We start from the raw sequence: 24,923 nt of genomic DNA on the forward strand, positions 1-24,923 counted from the left end.
CCAAGCTTCACAATCATCATCGCTGTGTACAGTATTAAATTGTTTGTTTAAAACTTATACTGTGTGTGTGTGTGTGCGGGGCGGGGGGGGGGGTCTTTTGTCTGGCAAAAAAAAAATTTCCCTGGAACCTAACCCCCCCCATTTACATTAATTCTTATGGGGAAATTGAATTCGCTTAACATCGTTTCACTTAAAGTCGCATCTTTTAGGAACATAACTACAACCTTAAGTGAGGAGTTACTGTATTTACATTCACAACACCTCTGTGAAGTAAGGAAGTGTTATCATTCCCATTTTACAGATAGGGAACTGAGACTCAGAGACACGAAGTGACTTGTCAAAGGTCACACAGGAAGTTTATGGTGAAGCAGGGAATTGAAACTGGGTCTCTCAAATCCCCAGTCCTAACCACTGGATCATCCTTCCTCTGATGACCTCACTCCTCCCTTCAAAAAATGCTCCTCTCTCCCGACTCTACGTTAGTCCTTGCACCGTTGCTGCATCCTTTCCCCAGTTTCTCAAACTGCATGTTCCATGCTAATGCCTGATTCTCTGTGGACAGGAGGGCTGAGGAGAGAGAACCAAGCTGTGCCAGGCAGGCAGAGAGATAGGGAGATGATGTAAGGGCACTGAAGACACTAATGTGCGGCCAGTGTATTCTGTGGCTGGGATAATCCCTGCCAAGGAGATAGAGGCAATGGAGGTGGAGACCTGGGCTGTGGTACATGAGCACACTGAGGAATTATTGTGCTTTTTTTTTTAAAATCCAAAGGAAGTTAAATTCACGAAAACTTCATTAAAGCAGAGTTAATGTTTCCCAGTCACGCTTTGTGCCCTTCCAGAATGTGGAAAATGGCTCAACTTAAACCTCTGAAAACCTGAAAATACGAAGTTTAGGTACATGCTCACCCCTGCAATGCAATCTTAACACTGCTCTTTTAGAGCGATTCCCCAGCATACCAATTACATACATTCACAACATAGATGCTTCAGAACACTTGGGAACAGAGCACACAAGCACAGTAGGATAAAGTCTAGTACCTTCTCTTTTCCAAGGCAAACCTTGGGTTTACGTCAGGTGTAGGAAACTACCTACCTACCCTTGGTCTACACTCAAACACTGAGTTTACTCCACACAAACCACCCCAGATTTGCAAAAAATGTTACCACACTTTCATCCTTGTCCTGAGGATTTGCTCTGAGACATTACCTTCACTTATCCCTCAGAAAGCCCCGGACACCACTGTCATGTATGCCATTACACTGCTGATAATCTTCATAACAAGGTAACTGGCACAACTCTACTGACAATCTATAGAACTCAGTGCTGAAGTGAAGCATATTTGATCCCTCAAGGTACACCTGCACCTCTCTTTATATCACAGGCACAGCTCTACCAAGTTGTTCCAATTAATCCCTCCACCATTCAAAACAAGTACACCTAACACAGTGAATATACCTGGAGTCCGTGCAGATAAGTTCCACATATTTGACTTCCGGCATTTAACACAAATAATGGGACATGCTTAGTTCTTTCTCAGATCTACCTAGTATAGATTTAGAGATTTTTAAGGCCAGAAAGGACCATTAGAACAGAGATTCTGACTTCCGGTATGACACAGGCCAGAGAATTTCATCCAGTTACTGCTGCAATGAGCCTAATGCCTTGCGTTTGACTAAACCATCTTCCAGAAAATAAACCAGTCTTAATTTGAAAACATCAAAAGATGGAGAATCCTCCACTTCTCTTGACAGTTTATTAACCTTTACACTACCCTACTGCCAGCTCCAGTGAAAGTACAGTAAAGGTTGTATTGTTGGGATAGAATGTACCCTTAACCCTGCACTGTGGGTTTTCAGAAGTTTAAATTTGCCACTCTCCACATTCTGAAAGGGCACAAGACAAGTGAAGGCAAACAACTCTGGGCTAATGAAGTTTTGAGCATTTCGCTTATTTTTCTCAGTTAATATGGATTTTTTAAATCACTGAATTTTTAAAAATTAAATTCTTGAAGAGATGCTATCAACTTGAGTGCTAGTCAGTTTTTTTTTTTTAAATTAGCTAAAAGTACTTTCAGGTATTATTGTCTACCTGCCCCTGACCCCAACTCTACATATTACCTTTTTTTAAAAATGTAAAATATCCTAACAAACCAAAGTGGAAACTGATCAACTTTACAGGGAAAATTGTTAAACAATGTAACTATTTTGTCAAATGCACAAAACATTTTCTTCAACTCCCTTTCAATTATATCAATCCTCAAGGATTCCTGTAACAGGTAAAATATTCAGAGAGAAATTTCATTTTTAAATTGATGATGTCCCTTAAATTTATTTTAATTTACAACATGGTGAATATTTCAGTGCTCATGAAAATGAGGGACCTGTGGCACTGCTAGAGCAAGGCATAGTGCAGGTTGGTTTTCCCTTTATTGTACTGCAGCAACGAGCACATATTTTACCTGCTCACTGTGCATGCAAGAAGCTACAACATTTACCACGACGACAAAAACCACAATTCCCATTGATCTCTACGACTGTATACTTCCATTTTTTATATAATTCACATCACGAGTAACTTCTGAAACCTGCCACACAATTGAGTTTTCTCAGTCTCTAACTCCATGGCATAGAGCCCAAAAAGCTAAGCAGAAATTACTTGAAAGAACAATGTTTCAGATTAGGATTCCTCTTGATTTCTTTTAAATATAAGCCATAACATTCTTTCAAAAATAAAAGTAAGCTGAACTCTTGAATGTAATACTCTAAAATTCCCTTTAAAAAAAAATCAAAGAACATTCACCTCCTTGAATCTCTCAATTATAAACATTACAATCAGAAGTTAAATACGCAATTTGATGTTGAAATGATGATCAGTCTCACTTAAACTGACAAGAAATCAAATTCAGAGTCAACGTTACCACTCAGTACTTAGACACTGCCACACAAATGGTACCGTATAAGACTAAGAACAAATCCTAGAGATGTACTAAAATAAATATTTTTGCTTCTATAAAGCAAGATTGTGCAAAAAACAAAAATCCCCACACAAACCAAACCGCACTATCTGCAAGAATGCAATGACTTTTCCTTACAGAGTAAGCATAACTTGAGCGGTCATTAGTACATAATAAGAAACACAGAAGACAAGCCTAAAGGAAAATGGCTTATTAGCTTCAATATTATTTAACACAGTGGAAAATTTCACTCATCTACATGTGGAAAACCCCTACAGGTATGGGCAGCTACATTTTCTGACCACAGATTACATACCTACGTAATCATCATAAGAACAGGTAACAATTAAAAGGTCTTCAGTCTGCTCAGAAGGAGCTAACCACAGGCTGCCCAGATGTGATGTGAAATATTAACTTTAACTCTATTATGAGAGTTGTGTCCATCTAACTATCAAGCCCTAGTTGTTCCTTAAAGTTAGTGTGCGCTTCATTTCGTGGTATAGGCTACCACTCCAACTACAAACTGACCCAGGTTGGGAGATTCACATCCTGGCACCTCCCCTGACGTCTACATATGTCTTCCTCACTACACCTGCAGGAAGGACCACTTGCAAGTTCGCAGTGGATACTGACAAAATTGTGAGCAGATAAAATAAAAGTGAATATTTCATCACTGTTTGCATCAAGAAAACCTCAAGTATTACCTAAAACCATAGAAACTGGACCAGACCAGTACAGAAGGGAAGAAAAACAAGGTTAATAACCTAGAACAAAATATAGTATCCCTTTTCCAATCCTGTTGTGAGTTGAGAAGGCATTATAAGAACATAAGAATGGCCATACTGGGTCAGACCAATGGTCCATTTAGCCCAGTATCCTGTCCTCTCACAGTGGACGGTGCCAGAAGCTTCAGAGGGGATGAACAAAACAGGGCAATTATCAAGTGGTTCATCTTCTGTCATCCATTCCCAGCTTCTGGCAGTCAGAGCCTTAGGGACACCCACAGCATGGGTTTGCATCTCTGACCATCTTGGCTAACAGTCATTGATGAATCCATCCATCATGAACTTATCTAATTCTCTTTTGAACCCACTTACACTTTTGGCCTTCAGATCCATAGGCAATGAGTTCCACAGGTTGACTGGGCATTGTGTGAAGACGACATACTTCTTTATGTTTGTTTTAAACCTGCTGCCTACTAATTTCATTTGGTGATCCCCAGTTCTCGTGTTATGTGAAGGGATAAATAACACTTCCTTATTCGCTTTCTCCATCATATCCCCCCTTAGTCGTCTCTTTGCTAAGCTGAACAGTCCCAGTCTTTTTAATCTTTCCTCATACGGAAGCTGTTCCATACTCCTGATCATTTTTGTTGCCCTTCTCTGCACTTTTTCCAATACTAATACAGCTTTTTTCAGATGGGGTGACCAGAACTACACACATTATTCAAGGTGTGGGCGTACCATGGATTTATGATATTTGATAAATTTATGACATTATGATATTTTCTGTCTTATTATCTATCACTTTCCTAATGGTTACTAACATTGTTAGCTTTTTTTGACTGCCACTGCACACTGAGCAGATGTTTTCAGAGATCTGTCCTCGGATAATTACAAGATCTCTTTCTTGAGTGGTAATAGCTAATTTTGAACTCATCATTATATATGTTTAGTTGGAATTATGTTTTACAATGTGCATTACTTTGCATTTATCAACAATGAATTTCATTTTCTCTTTCCTGGCCCAATCACGCGGTTTTGAGAGATCCCTTTGTAAGTCCAAAGCAGGCTGCTTTGGACTTAAGCATCTTGAGTAATTTCTATATTGTCTCCACATTTTACAACCTCACTGTTCACCTCTTTTTCCAGATCATTTATGAGTTATACTGAACAGCACTGGTTCCAGCACTTAGCCTTGCAGGACCTCACTATTTACCTCTCTCTACTGTGAAAACTGACCATTTATTCTTACCTTTGTTTCCTATCTTTTAACCAGTTACTCATCCTTGAGAGGACCTTCCCTCTTGTCCCATGACTGCTTACTTTGCTAAAGAGCCTTTAGTGAGGGACCTTATCAAAGGCTTTCTGAAAGTCCAAGTACACTATATTGAGCAGATCACTGTTGTCCACATGTTCGGAGACACCCTCAAAGAATTCTAATAGGGTTACTGGGGTATGATTTCCCTTTTACAAAAGCTGTGTTGACCCTTCCCCAAAATATTGTGTTCATGTGTGTGTCTGATAATTCTGTTCTTTACTATAGTTTCAACCAGTTTGCCTGGTACTGAAGTTAGGCTGACCAGCCTGTAATTGTCAGGATTGCCTCTGGAGCCTTTTAAAAAAAAAAGTTATGGTTCAGCTCAAAATGGGAGGGGAATTTGGAAATGCACAAGACCAGAATAGGATTTCAGCTCCCTGTACAGCCTGTTTGTAAGGGATTTTCTCAGAAGCTAGCCAATCAATGGGAAGGCTCTCTTCCTGAAGCATGGTTAGAACCAGTAGGCTAGTACTGGATTATTATAATGCACTGGGGAAAATTGAGATGTTTTCTCAAACTTAAAGTATGCCCCCAGGCTTCACTATACAAGCACCCTGCTATCATTTAACCTCCACAGATTTCATGAATACTGGAGCTATATTACACTTTGTATTGCACTTGTTTTTCTGCTAATTCCTTCTAGAGAGTTAAGAATGTGATCACTATTACACAAATTAATGCATTATTTGTTTCCATTTAGAAAATTACAAATGCAGAACTAAAACAAAGTATTTTTTGTGACAGATATGACAATTGTGGGGTTTTTCTTTTGTTTTTATTTTTTAAAGACTCTATCCTTCTGTGAACAGTGTTTTTGAATTTTTTTAAAAATTACTAAAAATTCTTGCTATCACCTGCTTTACAAAATAATTACAGCATGCAGTTAACTTTCCAGCATCTGTCATTAAGAAATATTTCTACTCTTCAATCTAACATAAAATACATTTACCTGTGTTTGTCTACTTGACCAACATTAATAGATTCAAAGCATCCTATTACCTGGCCACATCCAGGGGCAGTGCATAAAAAGGGTTTGTCATCACTCATATTCCACAGGTCTTTGTATTACCTAGGTTGAAATAAGATTTAAAAAAAAAAAAAAAAAAAAAAAAAGATATCTCAAAATATTTAAAAGTAATTGCAACAAGTTACCAATATATCAACCTCCAAAGCCTAGGCTGGAAGAATTACTAAAGATTTTAGTATTCTACTAGCAAGAACCACGCTGCCTCTCTTCTGATTGCAGTGAGCTAAGTATTTGATAATACATGCAAACAAAATGCACACATACAAAATGGGAAATGACTGCTTAGGAAGGAGTACTGTGGAAAGGGATCTTGGGGTCATAGTGGATCACAAACTAAATATGAGTCAACAGTGTAACACTGCTGCAAAAAAAGCGAACTTCATTCTGGGATGTATTAGCAGGAGGGGTGTAAGCAAGAAACGAGAAGTAATTCTTCCATTCTACTCTGTGCTGATTAGGCCTCAGCTGGAGTATTTTGTCCAGTTCTGGGCACCACATTTCAAGAAAGATGTGGACAAATTGGAGAAAGTCCAGAGAAGAGCAACACAAATGATTAATGGTCTAGAAAACATGACCTCTGAGGGAAGACTGAAAAAATTGGATTTGTTTAGTCTGGAGAAGAGAAGACTAGGAGAGGGACTAGGATAACAGTTTTTAAGCACACCGCACCGCCAGCGCAATGCTCTGGGCGGCGGGGCTGCGAGCTCCTGGGACAGCGCAGCTGCAGAGCCCAGCCTGACCCGGTGCTCTGTGCTGCGCGGTGGTGTGGCTGGCTCCAGCTGGGTGGTGTGACTGTAGCACCGTCAGCCACTGGTGCTCCAGGCAGCGCGGTAAGGGAGTGGGGGGAGGGTGGGGGTTTGGATAGAGGGCAGGGGAGTTCGGGGTGGTGGGGGTGTGGATGGGGTTGGGGCAGTCGGAGAGCGAGGAACAGGGGGGTTGAATGGGGGCAGGGGTCCTGGAGGGAAGTCAGGAAGGAGGGGGGGATTGGAATGGGCAGCGGGGAGCAGGGGTTCTGGGGGCGGCCAGGGAACGGGGGGAGGGGGGGGGAGTGATGGATGGGGCGGGGGGGAGAAGCAGGCCACACCCCCCTCTCCTAACTTGCTCGCCATACAATTTCCAAAACCCAATGCAGCCCTCAGGCCAAAAAGTTTGCCCGCCCCTGGTCTAGATAATGCTTAGTGCTGCCATGAGTACAGGGGAGTGAACTAGAAACTAGATGACCTCTCAAGTCCCTCACAGTCCTATGATTCTATGATAATCAATGGAGTAATATTTCAACACATATGGCTTTGAGGGTATGTTTTACAAGTCCTGTGAGATAGATACACAAATCCAAATAGGTACACATAGCAGATTTTGAGCATGCATCTCAGTTCGAAAGACAAAATTATTAAAAAAACTGTATACCACATGTGTAATCTGTGAAGCATGTTCCACAAGATATCACTTAGGCAGTTTTTATAATTGGAATAAAAATATATTGCAAATGTCTGGTTTTTACAAATACAAAAAAAAAAAAAAAAGCGTAGCAGATAACATCCAAAGAGACAAGTGCACAGCACCAATAAGCTAGGGAAAACAACTCATTCCCTGATTTTCTCATGATCTACCTTTAAAGCCAATTCAGTGTATTAGGGATGCCTATGCACATCTCCACAGAAGAGACGTCTTTTTAAAAAATAATATTTATAAAAATATACATTTCAATACCATTTCAGAAATGCTATAACATTAATAAAATAAATAATAATAATATTTACCTAAAGACTTTATATATGTATAAGTCGTCAGCAGAAGACCAAAATGCTACTTTACTTAGCAATGCTCTAAACAGACAGAGACAGAGACACACATGTCTATACCTGGCAGATTTCACATGTAAGCCAAATTTCATAAGGTGAGCAGTTTAATCACATTCTCCTTTTCATGGCAATGAACTGTAATTAAAGAAAACAATTATTGTGCATGCTAAATAAACAAAATGCAGTTATTCCCTTGTAATGTGTCTGGATAAATTATAAAATACCATTCATTACCATGGATCAGGTTCAGATTGCATTGTATTCTTGCTATTTATGCATATACAGTATTTGAGTTTCTCTCTCCATAGATACAGCCTTCCTTCTCAGAACTACTATTTTTCAATTTAATACACAGTTTCATGCAAGCATCAGTGACGCAGTTATACTGACATAGCTCCCGGTGTAGACAGCACTATGCTGATGGGAGGGCTTCTCCCTTCTACATAGCTACCCCCTCTTGGGGAAATGGAGTACCTACGCCAAAGGGAGATGCTCTCCTGTCAGCGTAGGTAGCTTCTTCACTAAGTACTATAGCTGCTACAGTTCTGTAAGTTTAGAAAAGCCCCCAGTTTCCTTAAGAGCCTTTGGTGAGGGACCTTGTCAAAGGCTTTCTGATATTCCAAGTACAGACTAACACGGCTGTTACTCTGAAATCTATTCACAGGATCACCCTTATCCACATGCTTGTTGACTCCTGAAAAGAATTCTGATAGATTGGCAGAGCAGGACTTCCTTTTGCAAAAGCCGTAATAATTCTTCTCCAACAAATCATGTTTATCTATATCTGACAATTCTATTCTTTACTATAGTTTCTAACAATTTGCCCTGTACTAAAGTTAGGCTTACCAGCCTGTAATTGCTAGGATCTCCTCTAGAGCCCTTTTTAAAAATTGTTGTTACATTAGCTACCTTCCTCTGGTACAGAGGCTGATTTCAGTGATAGGCTACATACCACAGTTCGTAGTTCTGCAATTTCCTATTTAAATTCCTTCAGAATTCTTGAATGAATACCGTCTGGTCCTGCTGACCTATTATTGTTTAATTTATCAATTTATTCTAAAATCTCTTCTACTGACACATCAATTTGGGACAGTGCTTCTGATGTGGGTATCTTGTACATCCTCTGTAGTGAGGACCAATGCAAAGAATTAATTTAGCTTCTTTGCCATTGCCTGGTCTTACTTGAGTGCTCCTCTAACACAGGAGTTTCACTACTGTCTGTATTTACAAGAAGTCACTGTATAAAAAGAGAAACCACAATTCTTTAATTAATCTAAAATCTCAAAGAGGTGGGAAAAAATCCAGAACAAACATACACGAACACTACTGAGAAGAAAAACAAAAAGAAAAGTCAGACTGTTTCTAACTAAATGTCTCTTATCTGGATCCCTGCAAGTATCACGATACCAAAGAAGAGTAAGATCTACTTATAAAGATAAGTCTGAATTGGTTTATATGAGATACAGAGACAGGTTTTTTTTAAAAAAACAAACAAACAAACATGTAATGAGAAGCCAGAAGAAAAGAAAGGGATGGTGAAAGAAAATGCAATTGTATTTCTTCAGACCAGCAGATCAATAACTAAATAAATATCCACAGACAGAGCCTCCTTCTCTAGGTAACCAAGAACAGGAATGGTACTGGATAGTATTTGTGGATACAACAGGTCAGTAGAGGGCCAGCCCATTTTAACATTCAGAGATAGAAGATAAGGAAATGAAGCAACCAAACTGCTTCATGAACTAAAAAATGACAAATACTCCCAGACCATAAGTTTATTTAACCCCCATAAGAAATAGATTCAGAAGTTGAAGAAAAATACCATTGAAAAAAGTATCTTTACACAGCTCCAATGAATGGTGGTTTCAACTGCTGCTTGCTAGATGAAGTAAGCAATGGCAGCTTTATTAACAGAATGTGCTACGCACTGATCAAATCTGCTTCTCCTCCAAACAGTTTGGACGTGAAAGGTCATGAGACTTTTGGAAATGCCTAAATTTTCACTGGATGTGAATTCTCTCTAGTACATCACTAACCTTTAGACATGAGACAGCTCAACTCTTCGCAGATAGATCCATTAAACTGGCCGTTGTCACTGATGTATGTCATTGATATCCACTGCTTACAGACTTGTTCCAAAAGGGTAGAGATCCCACTCCCCTTTACTAAATTTGTCTCACAACCACGGGATAGATCTTCTGGCTACTACACACACAATAAAGGAGAGCTCATGACTCTAGCTATAAGCACTTAACTGAAAAAGCAGCAAAGATATAGTGCAAGAGGTTCCAAGGCATTGATTCTATTACACACATGTTCAACAGTAAAGGACTTTGACTACCTCAGATCAGGAGCAAAGAGATTATTCCAAGAAGAAACACTTAAGAGTCTCTGACTTTGGCTGCCAAGGGAAAGGTTGACATATCAGAGTTTGAATGCCAAGACAAACCATGGACTGAAATTGTTCTGCTATTCCCTTCAAAGAGTTCATGACCTGTCCCAGGTTTCCAAAGGCATTCAGTATTTGTTGAACTGTTAAGCAGGCTGTTGATATGTACTATCATGATTTTTATAAAGATTTAAAGGAACACAGGCAAGTGCCATGGCACAAAAATGAATGTCTAAACTCCAAGGTACACTATAGATAGCATCGTTAAAAGAATATTGGAATATGCAGTCATCTTGAATTTCAATGGATGATTCAAAGTCTTCCCAGAGAGACTACCATCCCATTTCTGCTGTACTCCATTCCAATTTTTTTTTTCTTGGTTCAGTTTCAAATCTAACATGGGCTAGTCTCAGTTAGGCCTTGAAATTAATTAACTAAACATTGCTGGATCTCTCTCCAAGGGGCACTGGTGGACAACTCCTATATTGGAGCTAGTTGAAGCAGCTCTGTAGCCTTTAGGATTTCCAAAGGCCTGAAGACAATCATGATGAAGAATGAGAAGGGGCACAACTACCTCTATGTGTCCACCATGACAGTATACCTTGTTGTTAATCTTCAAAGTGGCAAGTTAACTCCATACCAGAGGAAACAGTACAGTACCAGAGTGCCTCTAGCAGATCTAGCTTGTTCCAAATACAGTAGAACCTGAGAGTTACGGACACCTTGGGAATGGAGGTTGTCCGTAACTCTGAAACGTTCATAACTCTGAACAAAGCACAATTTGGGCTCCAGATCCAGCAGCTGAGTTTGCAAGCTTGTCCCCATCCCTACGGGGGGGGGGGGGGAATGATATATGTGGTGTGCTGTGCGTCCCTCCCAGCCGGGGGAGGGAGGGTAAAAACAGCATGACCCTCTCCTGGCGGGGGAGGGGTGGAGGAGTGAAAGACGTGCAGACCCCAGCACTGCTCCTGCTTGGCTGCCTTGGGCTGGCAGCCCCAGTGTCTTGCTGTAAGTGGCTGCCCCACACGTGGGCACAGCATAGTATTTGCTTTGGGGGGGAGGGGGGAGGGAGTGGTGGTGCTCTCTGCTGCTACCTGATTGGTTACTCCCAACTTCACTTGGTGTCCAGTCAGTCTGTAACCCTGGTGTCTGTATCTTTGAAGTTCTACTGTAAGCCTCTCGTCTATTTCAGGATTTGAAATGTCAAAAGCTTTGCTATCTGACTATTCTCCCTTTTAGTACAGGATTAGGACAATATAAAATAGCACACAGAGTGATTATCTGATTTAAATCTATTGGGTTGAGAGGGAAATAATCCTTTATTTTTTATATTTAATTTCTGACCAAAAGTCAAGCCCTTTGAAACAAGGAGTTGAACAGAAATAAAAAACAATTCAGAAACATTTTTTTGAGTGAACTAGAACTGACCCCAGACAGTAACCTCTGAATCATATTGACCCCAAATGGGAATCAAACCCAAAAAACAGTTCAAAGTAGAAGGTTCAATCATCAGGAGGTATGGAGGGTCTTTTCAGGATGCGCCAACCTTGCAGAGAGAGGAGCAGAGACTACACTTCCCAAGAAGCAACCAGAAATGAGAGGAGGAGGAGGTGGAAAAAAGTATTCTGGGATTGGTAGTTCTCTCTATTTTGTTCAGGTAGACGACTCCCCCTGGAAGAGAACTACCTCTCTCAGAACACCTCCCTCCTCTCACCATCTCCTCTTGCTTGCTGTTGAGTGCTAGAGGCCAGTAACTCAGGCTTCAGACATGATGGGTGAGGCAGGAGGAGTGTGAAACACAGGACTTTTGATTAACTTCAGAATGTAAGGCTTGCTGTGCTTCCGGGCTGTTCCTGGCTTTGTTTCCCTGACCCTGAAGTTCCTTCCTGATGCCACTCTAACGGTCACCCTGCACAGGCTCAGTTATTGTGTTACGCTATGGGAGACTACTTGAAGGAGGGATGGAGGGACTCTGAAGGGCCTGAAAGGAAGAGGAAGGAAGGGAAGGGAGTTCTAGCTGAAGGGGGAGAGGTGCTGTATCAGTTCTTTTCTGACTAATAATAACCCCATTATCACCTCTCCTCCCTGGCTGGCTGGGCCTAGAACTTCTCCTCTCTGTCCACTGTTTCAGGGAGATTGGTTTGTTTTTTTCAGAACAGAATTATTTCATATTGATTAATTTTAATGTTTGCAATTCCTGGTGGTGAATCTTTTATTGTTTAATAGGTCTGCTGCTTTCCTTTACTGCTTTTTTTTGCATCCCTGATTTCAAAATTAATTACTTAATAACTTTCTCTCTCTTTTTTAATCTTACAAGAATGTTGGAATGTTTTGAGTTGCATTAAGTCTTTGAGGTGATTGGCTTAAACACACAGAGCCAACTAAATACAGTACATTGCTCCGGCCATTCTGCTGGCCCAATTGCTAATCACTCCCAGCCCCAACAGAGGTTACTCTTACCTAGTCCCTCAGGTATGTCCTTGATAACATGGGGTATGGGTATTATGTGACTTGTGATTCATCCTAACCCAAAAACCCGGCTCATAGTTTGAAAATGTGATACATTTCTGCAGAGAAAATTTTTTAATGAAATTTCATTGAGAAAGTTCCTGAATAATACAATAATAAATATTCCTTTGCTAAGAGTTACAATGCAAGCATAAGAGCGTGTGACAATCTGCCGGAAATGTATCTGAACCAGTTCAAAGTTTTCTAAGTTAGTGTCTGAACCAGAGTTAGGAAAAACATTGATACACTCACACTGAACCAAAATTTAAATGGTTTGACTCTCTGCTTTGAAAGGAAAATAAATAAGTTTTATTGAAGTGAACTATTCACTGGACAAAGGTCAAAGCTAATCTGGCCTCTGTTAACATTTTATTGCAGGACACGGCATAAGGTAGTTTTATGAGCATGAGACATCATGCTGTAATGGGCTGCCAATTAACACCTGAAAAACTGTATTTTGACAAGTTTTGCAATCTTTAGGCTTAAATATAAGGATCTGACCAGCTATGGTCAGAAAGAACCCTCTGAAAACCACCATTTGCACATGTGCCATAGAAACTGGCTAGAGCTTGGCAGCTAAATTCTCCAAATATTCTATCTGTACCAAGCAAACTCCACCCCTACACAGCTCCCGTTTTCAACTGCACTGAACATGCTCTAGCCCAGGGGGCTGAGTAGGCTGTTCCCTGCAGTTGCTTCTCCCAGCTGCCAGGGGCCGGAACGGAAGAGACAGATTGTCCCTCTTGCAATCTCAATGGTCCCCTGCTGTTGTCCATGGAAAAGGAGAAAGCAACAAGACTCAAATGTAAAAGAGATAGAAATAGGAGTATGAGGTAAAGAAAACCACAAAAACCACATACCCATCCTGACCCTGGAATATAATGCAGGATTATTGAACCTCAACATTCCTTTGCTAGCCAGGAAAAATCTTTAAAACCCACAAAGTGTGTCTCCACCTCATCTAGTGGCTGCTCCACAAAGAGAATCACAGCATACTACTATGATTGCTACCAGTTACTCTGTTAACTATCGTCCTAGTGGTCTCTGATGTGGAGGTAAAGTTTCCAATCCTTCAGACCACCCATCTGGCTCAACAATTAGATTTTCAATTTGCCCCCCCCCCCTTTTTTTTTTTTTAAATTAAAACACCTGCAAATCAAGCCCCTAGTGTTCAGTTAGACACCCAAACAATGAGGAACAAACAACCTGTGAAAAATCTGGCTTATGGGAGTTGCTGCACATCACATAGGAATCCTGTGGCAGTAGATAGAATCAAATCCCAGAGTAGCATTCAGTTGTCTTAACCACAAGTTTATTCTCTCTCTTCTTGCAGTTCGCTGCTTCATTCACTATACTCTTTCCAACTTATGCAGCAAATGAGGTAGGAATCCGACAAACAATAGCCTCATTCACTCCACAACCTTGGTTCACCTCCAGAGCACCAGTCATCCTGTACTATGAATAAGGCAGAGGGTCTGTGGGAAAAAAATGTGATCATACAGTTGAAGATTGTATTATAATCTTCTTAGCATATGCTCAGTATGCCTCAGGAGGCACGTGACCAGGATGCATCACCGAATTTGGTCCACTGGTGGTATTATAATGAATATGCACAAGGGGGCTGAATTAAGGTTGCACAAGCAGTCTTAGTTCTGGCATTTCCTAAACTTCCAAGTGTTTGACTGTGCAACCTTAAAGTTCTCTGAATGTAATTTTTAAAAATGTAATTGAACATTTGTATTATAGTAGTGCCCAAAGGCCTCTACTAGGATTTTGTCCCCTAATGCTAGCAGCACAAAAACACATAATAATGCTCCCTGCTCCAAGGAGTTTATAATCTAAGATTACAAGTAGGATATGATGGGTAGAGGGATACAGAAATCAAATATATACAATTTTGATGGGCATAATGTACAATAAAAAAAATCTTCAAATATATATAAGTGCCAACTATCCTCATCTGAGTCATAATTGACTTAACACTGATTTAAGTGTCATGGCACAGTTGGGACTTGACGAGAGATCTGGGATCAGCTCAAAGAATAGGTTCCACGTGTAAGAAGGTGCAGAGTCATATATATGAGAAGGTGACAAACGGCTAAACAAGACTAGCATAGTTAACAGAACAGAGAAGCCATGTTTAATGTGATGAGAGACAAGCAAAAGAACATAGCTAGGGCAGAATTCTGAAGGTTGCGGGAGGTGAGGACAAGAAGCTTGACTTTGATGCACTGAAACAGGAGGAGGATAATGGACCCAGGAAGATGATCTTAGAAGCTGCATTTTATATCCTTTGGAATCATATGACTCTTTCAGCCATGTTACCCTAAGACATTTGGTTTATGTAATTCTACCTGTCTGTCTACTGGTATGCTGTATTGCTTTATCCCTGGCCTTCACATGTATGCTTTGATGTTAGTCCTACGTGGGGAGAGATGTATGGAAGCAACACAGGTGGCCTTCAGATACCAAAATAATCTGTTTAAGATACAGCAAATGCAAATGGGAAAAAGGAAATTGTTTCCTTGACAGGTACTTGTGAGCCAGCCCTGCGATCCTTGTATTATTTATACACATGATAGAAGTAAACTAAAGAACCTGGTCAATGTCAGGCAGCCAGAGCAGGTGACCTTGATCAATACCACTTGCATAATCCTTTCCCCCAAATTAGATTGGGCTTGTACGAAAAAGATTTCCTCACTTGTCATCCTGTTTCTCTGATCACAGCCACATCTTTAAATAGGTGTACACTAAAGTAACTTCACCCCAAATTGTAACTAAGAAAATAAGTAGTATTTACCCATCTGTCAATTACTTTACCCATACAGAATGCCTCCCTCCAGAATTCAACATAATTTAGCATGAGACTCAAGCCCTATCCACAATGGTAGTTCAGGATAACATGGCTTATCTGATCAGTATGGAAAGGCAGAATAGTGTAAGCATTTAAAAACCATTTCTCTAGATTTTTTCACCTTTCGAATCTATACATGTTTTAAAGCTTATGCAGAATCCACACTGGCCAGGCAAACTGTTTTAAACTTGTTTCTCTGACAGGTTTTCATTACCAATATAGGTGACACTTTAAACACAGTCTGAAGGGCAACAGTGCATCTCATCTACAAGAAATGCTGAAATAATTAATGATTTACAACATACAGAACTTACAGTAATGATAGTTGATATAGTGTGTGTCTTTTGGGCCTTTTAACTACAGGGCAAATTTCACTGTATCAAATGAACAAACTCCATACACCTGTCCTTCAAGCAAAAGGCTTATATTTTATCGACATTAATTCATCAAGATTAAGTTATTTTGACATAACTAGGGTTTCTAGGCACTACGGTATTACAAATAATAAACAACATAATGATGTTCTATATGAATGCAAAGCTTAATCATCAAGCCCAAAGCATTGCACTTAAAACTTCTTAAAAAGAAAAGAGTGCAAATGGAAGTGGAGTGGACATTAACTAGAGTACTTGCTATACTGTATTTGAAGTTTTTACATTTTAGATTTTTAATTATTTTATTTTTTGCAGATCACGTCAAAATCCATTCATCTCTCGTTCTCTTCTTTTCCTCCACAATGGGTGGATGGGTGGTAGCCCATAACTGAATGTGATGATACAATGAAAATGTCAAAGCAAACACTATTTTTAAATGCGGAAACTGAACATTTCTTTGAGCTATTAGGCTACCTAAACAGTAGTGAAACATACTATATGCATTGATGACTGCTAGTAGCCCACTTGGTCTGCACTGCTGTTATTAATTCATGGCTTTGTTTATATACACAGAAAAATTACCCTAGATTCTTTTAATAAAAAATGTTTAATGCAAGCCTCTTGGATTTGAAGGGGCATTAAACTGTATCCTTAAATCCTTATTGTACTACAATTAAAATAAATATTGGACAGGTAAGCCAGAGCAGGCAAGGAAGAATGGTCACTTAAAAATAAAAAAAGGCATGTTTGATTTATTTAATTCCTGATTCTTGTTTTCTTACAATGTCTTTTTCAGATAAGAACATAAACGTAACAAAAGATCTGTTTAGGTGATTGACAATAAAATAAGCAGTGATGCAGACTATAAGAATAAAAAACTGAACACAGGAAAGTACGTTTATTTAAAATATTTACTTTAAGTTTAGGTATTAATTTTCTACTGTTTCAACCTTAACATGGGGAATCTTAGTTTGGATGGGGTAAAGGGACAAAGGAGCAAGAGGAAAAGTGTTCAGTTTTTTTTGTTTACCGGATTAAAATTATCTAAAGTTAAAAGCAGTATCTTCTAGAGCCGAAACAATACAAACCAAAATAAGTAACAGAGTTCTAAATGCTAGCTCACTTGTTACACTTTTATACTTTCTGGGTGAGATTTTAAAAAGCATTCCACTCTAGCCTAATCTTAGTTCCCACTGAAGTTAATGGGAATTATACCATTATTTCTAGGGGAGGAGAGCTGGGATGATTTTGAGCATTTTTGAAAGTCACACCTTTCACTTCAGTATAGAAGTTGGTAGATGGAAAATCTACCAAATTAAAGTACTTAATAAATAATGAAAAATAAAACAAATTAAAATTTTTAGTTTAAAAAAAAAAAAAAGTCACAGCTGCACTGACCTGGAGGGGCTGGAACAGCTTCTCTCAGATTCCTAGAACACAAGCAGAAAGCTGAAACAAAATGAAGTTTATTTACTGCTTCACATTTACAGGAAAATCCACCCTCCTCAAAGAAGTGGGTAAATGCCTCGTTTTACAGACCTATTGGATACCTCCACCACCACCGGATTTGAAACACAAAAGTGAAAAGGAAGGGTTCAAGTGTTTAAAACAAAAATGAGATTCTCCCTACCGTAAGTCAATCTTCTGAGACAAAGTATTTGACAGTCTGGACCAAGGGGTTTTCATCTGATGTTCAAACTTACTAGGCAGAGAAATTATTACTGGCCTCCAAGAATTGTTCTCCCACCCAGCTATACTCTTTACAAGCCAGTTCCTGTGCTTTCCTTAGCACAGGATATGCTCCAGTGTACTGCCATGAGGCTTTTGTATAGGGTTGAAGGGTGCTTAAATGACAATTTCTGTGGTGTGTCAGAGTCCCTGCACAAGTGGATCTTCTGAGCAATGTTCTGTCCCTGCAAAGGAGAGTGGGGGCTTGGTCACTGAAGCCTGTAGGACTACAAATGAGCTGGGTGGGCTCCACTTTGAGGCACCACTTGTCATAAAAGGACAGTGCTAAAGGGAGTGAGGCCTTCAGAATACAGTTCAGGAGAATTTGCAGTAAACACTTTGAGATGGGAATGGAACCAGGAGCCTAAGCTCCTAACACTCACTTACAAGACAGGAGCTGTGCAGAGGGCGGAGGATTCACTACCTAAAGCAGGGGCTGGAAAACTTTTTGGTCTGAGGGCCACAGCGGGCTTCAAAAATTGTATTGAGGGCCAGTTAGGGGAGACTATGCCTCCCCAGACAGCCAGGCATGGCCCGGCCCCCGCCCCCTGTCTGACCCCCCCTGCTTCTTGCCCCTTGATGGCCCCCGGACCTCCCACCCCTAACTGCCCCCTGCCGCCTCATCCAACCCCCACCTCCTTCCTGACCGCTCCACTGGAACCCCTGCCCCATCCAACTACCCCTTCTCCCTGACCGCCCCCAGAATCCCTACCCCCATTCAACCCCCCTGTTCCCCGCCCTCTGACCACCACAACCCCTATCCACACCCCCGGAACTCCCATGCCCTCTATCCAACCCCCCTCCCCTTACCACGCCGTCTGGCTGGAGCCAACCACGCACCGCGCAGGACAGAGCACTGGGTCAGGCCAGCTTCTGCAGCTCTGCTTCCCCAGGAGCTCGCAGCTCTGCTGCCCAGAGCATTGTGCTGGTGGCGCAGTGAGCTGAGGCTGTGGGGGTGGGAGGACAGTGGGGGAGGGACCAGGGGCTAGCCTCCCGGGCCAGGAGCTCAGGGGTTGAGTAGAACGGTCCCACGGGTCAGATGTGGCCCACGGGCCATAGTTTGCCTACCTCTGACCTAAAGGCAAGGAGAGCCAGAGCCTCCTACTTTGCTGTTGCCACTATTTGCCTTGCTTTAAGAGGCCATTTTGTTTGCCCTGGGAAGAAGACTTAAAGCTGGGTTTGCTCTAGTGGGTCTTGACGAAGAGAAAGAAGGGATCTAACAACTACAGCATCATGAAGAGATCTAAGCACAAATAGCCACAGCATTTTCTGCCCGTCTGAATGGCTAACCGCTGCTTTCTTCTTGGAAGCTCATAAAGCAGAGAGAGCACGTAGAAGGAGTGCAGCTGGACAGAAAGTAAAAAAAAGTTTGAAGCTGGTGATTGGTCACATTGCCTACCAATCCAAAAAGCAGAAGGAAACCCATTTGTCCAGATTGTCAAATGACCTGAAGTAGAAAGATCCAGTACACAGCCCAACAGCATCAGCAGACCTAATTATGGAATGGGGTATGTGCAGAGGAACAAGGAGAGTATGACTTGGTGAGACAGGGACAGAGCTGGAATAAAGGTGACATTTTTCTGTGTAAGGCAAGTGGAAGGGTAAGCACTGCAGGCAATATGCAAGAGATAATTTTTTGTGTGTTGAGGTTTTCTGATAGGAATATGAAAAAGTAAAATTACTAATACTGATACAAATATAGGGAAGGATCAAATAAGCAAATGTGAGTTTGGGTGATAGGATATAAAAATAAGTTTAAATACATTCATATTCTCTTCTAAAGTGTATTTTATGTCCTTAAAAACATTACTGTTCGAAACATTTCTGTTTCTACTGTTACTGAAGCTACATCACCTTATGATAAACTACATAATTAGCTGAATCTGGAAACAAAGGTGACTTACAGTTTGGCAAAAATAAAATTTTAGTTCTCTCAGAAAAGAATATTTTTGTGGAAATTTCTAAGTGAATTATGATTTATCTTCTGAATTCACCTGTCTGGGTTCTTATATCTCAAAATTTCTCATGGAAATTCAATTAATCAGAAATGAAAACTTATCTTCTGTCACTACAATATGCAAGGTCATTTTTACTGTTTCAACTTTTATTAATAAAGCCAGAAAGTTCATTTCTACATTGTTTCACACCATCATATAGCTATGAATTTGATACAAATACTCATTTCTGAGTTTTTGATATGAAGAATTGTTTCACTGGTAAGATTTCTGTTATACAAAACAGTAGATTTTAAAAGGGTCTTTACCAAAATAATAGAATTCACCACTTTGAGCACTCCATTGTGAAACTTGTCTGCATTTACCTAGAGACAGAAGTGTTCTACACTTCTTGGACTCAGTCAAAGCCAAAACTTCCTCACTGTAAGAACAATGCAACAGACTGCATAGGGAGGTCATGGAAGCTCCTTCACTGGAGGTTTTCAAAAGGAGGCTGGATAGGCATCTGTGTTAGGTGGTTTAGACAAACCAAATCTTGCAACTTGGCGGGGGGTTTAAACTAGATGACCCTTCCAGTCCCTTCTACCCTATGATTCTTTGATTCTACATCTAAAACTTATGTTGACCAAGCTACGTTGCAGCAAGATGTCATTAAGCCCTGGCATAAACACCACTATTCTTCCATCCACCTAGCTACTGTCTGTTGATGGGGTGGATTTACTAAAGCAATGGAAAAACCCCTTCTGTTGCTGTAGCAAGTGTCTATGGGCTGGTCTGCAATGGAAAGCTATATCAGCTTAGCTATGTCTCTCAGGGGTGTGAAAAATCCACATCCCTGAGAGTTGCATGTAAGCAGTGCTAGGTCGATGGAAGAATTCTTCAATCAACTTAGTTACCACCCTTAATTACCCTCCTACAGTGACGCGAGAATCCCTCCAGATGCTGCAATAAATGCTACAGCAATGCAGCTCTGGCACTGAGGAAATTTAAATGTAGACTTAGCCTGTGCTACAGTGGCATAGCTCCAGCTGTGCCTTAAGTCACAGAGTGTGAATGTTGCCCCTACTCAAGCCAATGGCAAAACTCTCATTGACTTTGATAGGGCCAGGATTTCACCCTGAATTTCTACTACTTAATTAATGCAGAATACTATCAGGAACAATGTGGCATAGATTTGGAAACATATTACAGAATTATGTAATAATCCAGACTTTCTACTTACATATACTTTACACATATATTTTCCTGCTAATAATCATCTTTCAGGTACTACCTACTACTTTTTTTTTTTTTTTTAAACTATGTTTTCCATTTATATCAAATATGCACTTTTGTTAATTATGGGGACAATCCAGTCATTTTTACAAAAATAAGTTAAAAGTCCTTTGAGAAACCACACAGCTACCTTTGAGTTCTTCTGCCAGTTTTTGCAGTTTTACAATCAGATTTTTTGAAGTGTCCTTCCATTATTGTTATGTGAAAAATTAGGGAAAACTCAGTGCTGACAAATAGACAAAGGAAAATTGAAAAAGGTTTGTTTTTTTCCTAATCTCTTTAGAGTAGTAAGATTTTAAGATAGTAATCATAGGTATTTCTTGTAACAACAGTAAAGGTATTTCAGATAGAAGTGTGATTGTAGGTTAACAGTGTCCCATTAATGCCAGGAGAATCTACATTTGGTGTTATATAGTTGTTTTTATTTATTATATGTTCTGCAATAACATCCTACAGCTCCAAGAAGGAGCAGGGACCCTTTGTGCTAGGTGGACAAATATGTAGGAAAGCAGTACCTGCTCATAAGGGCTTACAGTCTAATTTAAGACAAGATGTAACAAGTGAGAGTAACAAGCAACAAGGGATGGTTGAAGAGATGACAGGGGTAACACTAATAATAAGATCATGTAGTTAAATAAGCTAGCTAATGCACACCACTTGATGACTTCAGTAAGTATTACTATATAATACTGAACCATACTATGCTTGTTACTGTGAAAGTCTTCATTAGGTTCTTTTTAAGTGGGAATTTGATAAACATTTTCTAATATTGGAGGTGCACCAGGTAGAGATCAGATAAAATTTCAGAAAAGAAATGTATGTCAGCTAAGAGTTAAACATCGGCACATGGCTTTTATTTTTGGTCTTAAATATCTACAGACAAGAAGCTTAAACAAAGAAAAAACCCAAAGATGAACTAGAATGGCTAAAAATGGAAGAAGACCTTGACATAATAGGCACATCGGAAACACAGCTGAATGTCAAAAATTAAGGGAATACAGTATTATCTGGTTTCAGAGTAGCAGCCGTGTTAGTCTATATTCGCAAAAAGAAAAAGGAGTACTTGTGGCACCTTAGAGACTAACAAATTTATTTGAGCATAAGTGAGTTGTAGCTCACGAAAGCTTATGCTCAATAAATTTGTTAGTCTCTAAAGTGCCACAAGTATTATCTGGGTATATCCTATGCAAAACCAAACAGATTAGATTATACAGGTATGGGAGCAGCAGTGAACCCAAAAGATTTAATACAACCAAATAAGACAACATTTCTGAGTAGAAAGAAGGCTATATGGCAGAATCTGTATGGCTCCAAAAATTCCTACTAAGAAGAATACACCTATACCAACAAAATTAGGCTTACTAGCCTCCAAATCAGGAAAAAGATATTGAGTGTGCAATGAAGATCAAAATATTAATGTACAACTTAACTACCCAAATATAAAATGATGATAAACAAATAAGTTGCCCACCCTCCCACCCAAAAAATGCATTTTTATTATTATTCATTTAAATTTCTGTCAGTAATCTTTAATGTAACAAGGAATCCTGGTAAAGTTTAGTGTATTTTTTGTTTTTTTAAACTTCACACACTGCAATGAGGCCCTTTGAATTTGTAATATGCTATATAAATGCTAAGTGTTATTTTCACAATGGTGTTTTAGTAGGTGTTATAACTACCAGATCAGAGCAGTGTTCTACCTAATCCAGCATCCTTTCTCTAGCCCCAGTTCTGCAAACATTTGTTTTAAATCAATGGGGCTATTTCTAGTAGTAAAGTTAAGCATATGCATATGCCTTTGCCGTATTGGGGCCTCTGATAATAGCCACTACCAATACTTCAGAGAAAAGTTCAAGAAATCCTGCATTTGACAGTTATGGAATAACCTGCCCATAGGGGATTTTTTTTCCTGACCCCATCTGCTAGTGGCTGTCTTATACTCTAAAGCAGTAGTTTCCACCATTTTTTCCATTTGCAGACCCCTAAACATTTTCAAATGGAGGTGCAGATCCCTTTGGAAATTTTAGACAGTCTGCAGTCCCTTGGCCACAGGCTTGAAAACCACTGCTGTAAAGCATAATATTTTATATCTAATGTAAGTGTGGATATTCTCAGTGGCCACATATATGGCTATTTTTGTTTGTTTTAGTCCTACTAAACTCTTGCACTCAAGACAGCTTGGGGCAATAGAGGCACTAAAATCCAGGATTCACGGACTGGGATATAAGGGAGATTTGAACAAAGATTTTGCTAAATGGGGTGGAGGGTGGAAAGGAGAAAACAAAAAGGCCAGAATTCATTTATTTGGAGAAGCAGACAGCCTAGAACTTACTAGTTAAAGGGTGGGGACACACCTCAAAAATCCATTAATTATGGAGATCAAAGAAAGAGATCAAAATGTATTTATTTTTGGAAAGAACAAACAATTTATTTGAGGGATGGATGGGGAAAGAAAAGGCAACCAGAATACATGTGAGACAGGAGTATCCCAAATGATTTTATTTGCAAGACCAAAATTATTTTATAAGTGGGAGAAAGTCAAGAGGTTGCAATGTAAATTAAATAGGTGGAAGGATGTGGCAGCACATGAAGTCCCTACCTCCAATTAGCAAACTTAATCCTGAGGCAAGAGAGGATCACATTAGGAAAGATTTTCAAGCCCTAGAATATAACCATCATGCTTTGAATGTCTGGGCACCAGTGCTGCCTCACATAAAGCATCTTCTTGGTGGACCACAAGTAGGTAAGAGGTTATAGATATTGAGAGGACCCTAGAGAAAACACACACAATTGGCAACAGTGTCCAGCTCCCACTCACCAGTCACAATGGTGATGGGCCCAAGCAGACCACCACAACCCAGGCCAGGCCGGAAACAGACACAGGTCACGGAGGTTCATCCACATCCAGGGGCAGAGCGACAGCCCCCTCTACGACAGCCCCCTCTACGGCAGGTCAGCTCTGCCCAGCCCTCCCCTCTTGGCAGCTGCTGAGGGGCACCTGGGGTTTTCCATCTCCCTCCGCCCTCCTCCCTACCCAGGGCAGCCACAGGCGAAGAGAGGCTGGCTCGGCCCCCTCAGCGGCAGGGGGAGGGGCAGGCCTCGCCGCACCCCTCAGCCCCCCCCGCAGCAGCGGAGAGAGCGGCCCCTCCGCCCCCAGGGACGGGTGGGAGCCTGCTGTACCTGTCAGGGCAGGCCGCTTCCGGGAAAGGAGCCTCGCCCTGGGGCAGGCGCGGGGACTAGCCTACCTCGGGGGCGGGTAACGCTCTCCTCCGCGCTGGCTCCGGCCCGGACCTCGCGGCTCTACGGGCGGCGGGGGCCACAGGCCGCGGTGGGGGCGGGGGTCTCTAGGGAGAACGGCGCCGCCATGTTAATGCCTCTCGGACACCCCCAGCTAGCCCAGGCCGCGCCGCCCCCCTTCACCCGCCCGCTACGGCTAAGGCGGCGCCGCGCACAAACCCCGCTACAACGCGACGGAGGCGCTGCCGGGCTCCCCTTCGCCGCGCTCTGTTTACAAACTCACCCCGAGCAGATGGGTCGAACCGCACATTAAAGGCCCGGTCCCCAACAGGCTTCCGTCCCTTCTCGCGATAACTCACTGACATTCCCCCCAAGGCCAAAGAAAAGGGGTCACGTGACTCACGGGGTGCTGCTGGTGAAGGTACAGAGCAGGCCTCTGATTGGCTTAGAGGATGGGGCCCTTTAGTGTCTGTGTGGCCGGAAGGGGTAAGCAACAAGTCACCGGCAGTGGAATGGGATGGGGGAAGGAGGCTGGTAGTGGTATAAGCTAAGCAGGGCCAGCAAAGTCACGCGGGTGAAAAGGGGACCTTCAAGAGCTGTTACTGGTTTAGTTGACGACTGTCGAATGGTTACTCTTCCCTCTGGGTTTGAACTGAAAATAATGCGGGGGCGTGGTTGAAGCAAATGCACTTTAGATGAAATGTAAAACTGACCCCTTTGTGGTAATTTAATTTACTTTGTCTTTGGGGCAGGGACCATCATTTTGTTCTGTGTACA

At 41.0% G+C, this 24,923-nt stretch overlaps 1 protein-coding gene across 50 annotated transcripts in view; it reads right to left on the minus strand.

Moving 5' to 3' along the window:
* Nucleotides 1–24,564, minus strand: part of ATF2 (activating transcription factor 2) — a 90,708-nt gene extending 66,144 nt beyond the window's left edge. For 12 of the 50 annotated variants that reach the window (XR_006285079.1, XM_043525892.1, XM_043525879.1 and 9 more), the window contains exons 1-4: nucleotides 24,430–24,516; nucleotides 17,350–17,400; nucleotides 7,887–7,961; nucleotides 5,997–6,066 (exon numbers count right to left, since the gene is read on the minus strand). Coding sequence is in view for 43 of the 50 variants with exons in the window: in XM_043525879.1 (XP_043381814.1) it covers nucleotides 5,997–6,044 (48 nt within the window). In the remaining 7 variants the exon portion in view is untranslated. Of the gene's footprint in view, nucleotides 1–5,946; nucleotides 6,067–7,886; nucleotides 7,962–13,929; nucleotides 14,199–17,349; nucleotides 17,401–23,508; nucleotides 23,681–23,727; nucleotides 24,254–24,429 lie in introns of those variants that run through there. The other 38 variants (XM_037911931.2, XM_043525874.1, XM_043525900.1 and 35 more) reach the window with 29 other exon arrangements.
* Between the last annotated feature and the right edge of the window lie 359 nt (nucleotides 24,565–24,923).

Source organism: Chelonia mydas, chromosome 11, assembly GCF_015237465.2.
Source record: "Chelonia mydas isolate rCheMyd1 chromosome 11, rCheMyd1.pri.v2, whole genome shotgun sequence".
Taxonomy (NCBI): Eukaryota; Metazoa; Chordata; order Testudines; family Cheloniidae; genus Chelonia; species Chelonia mydas.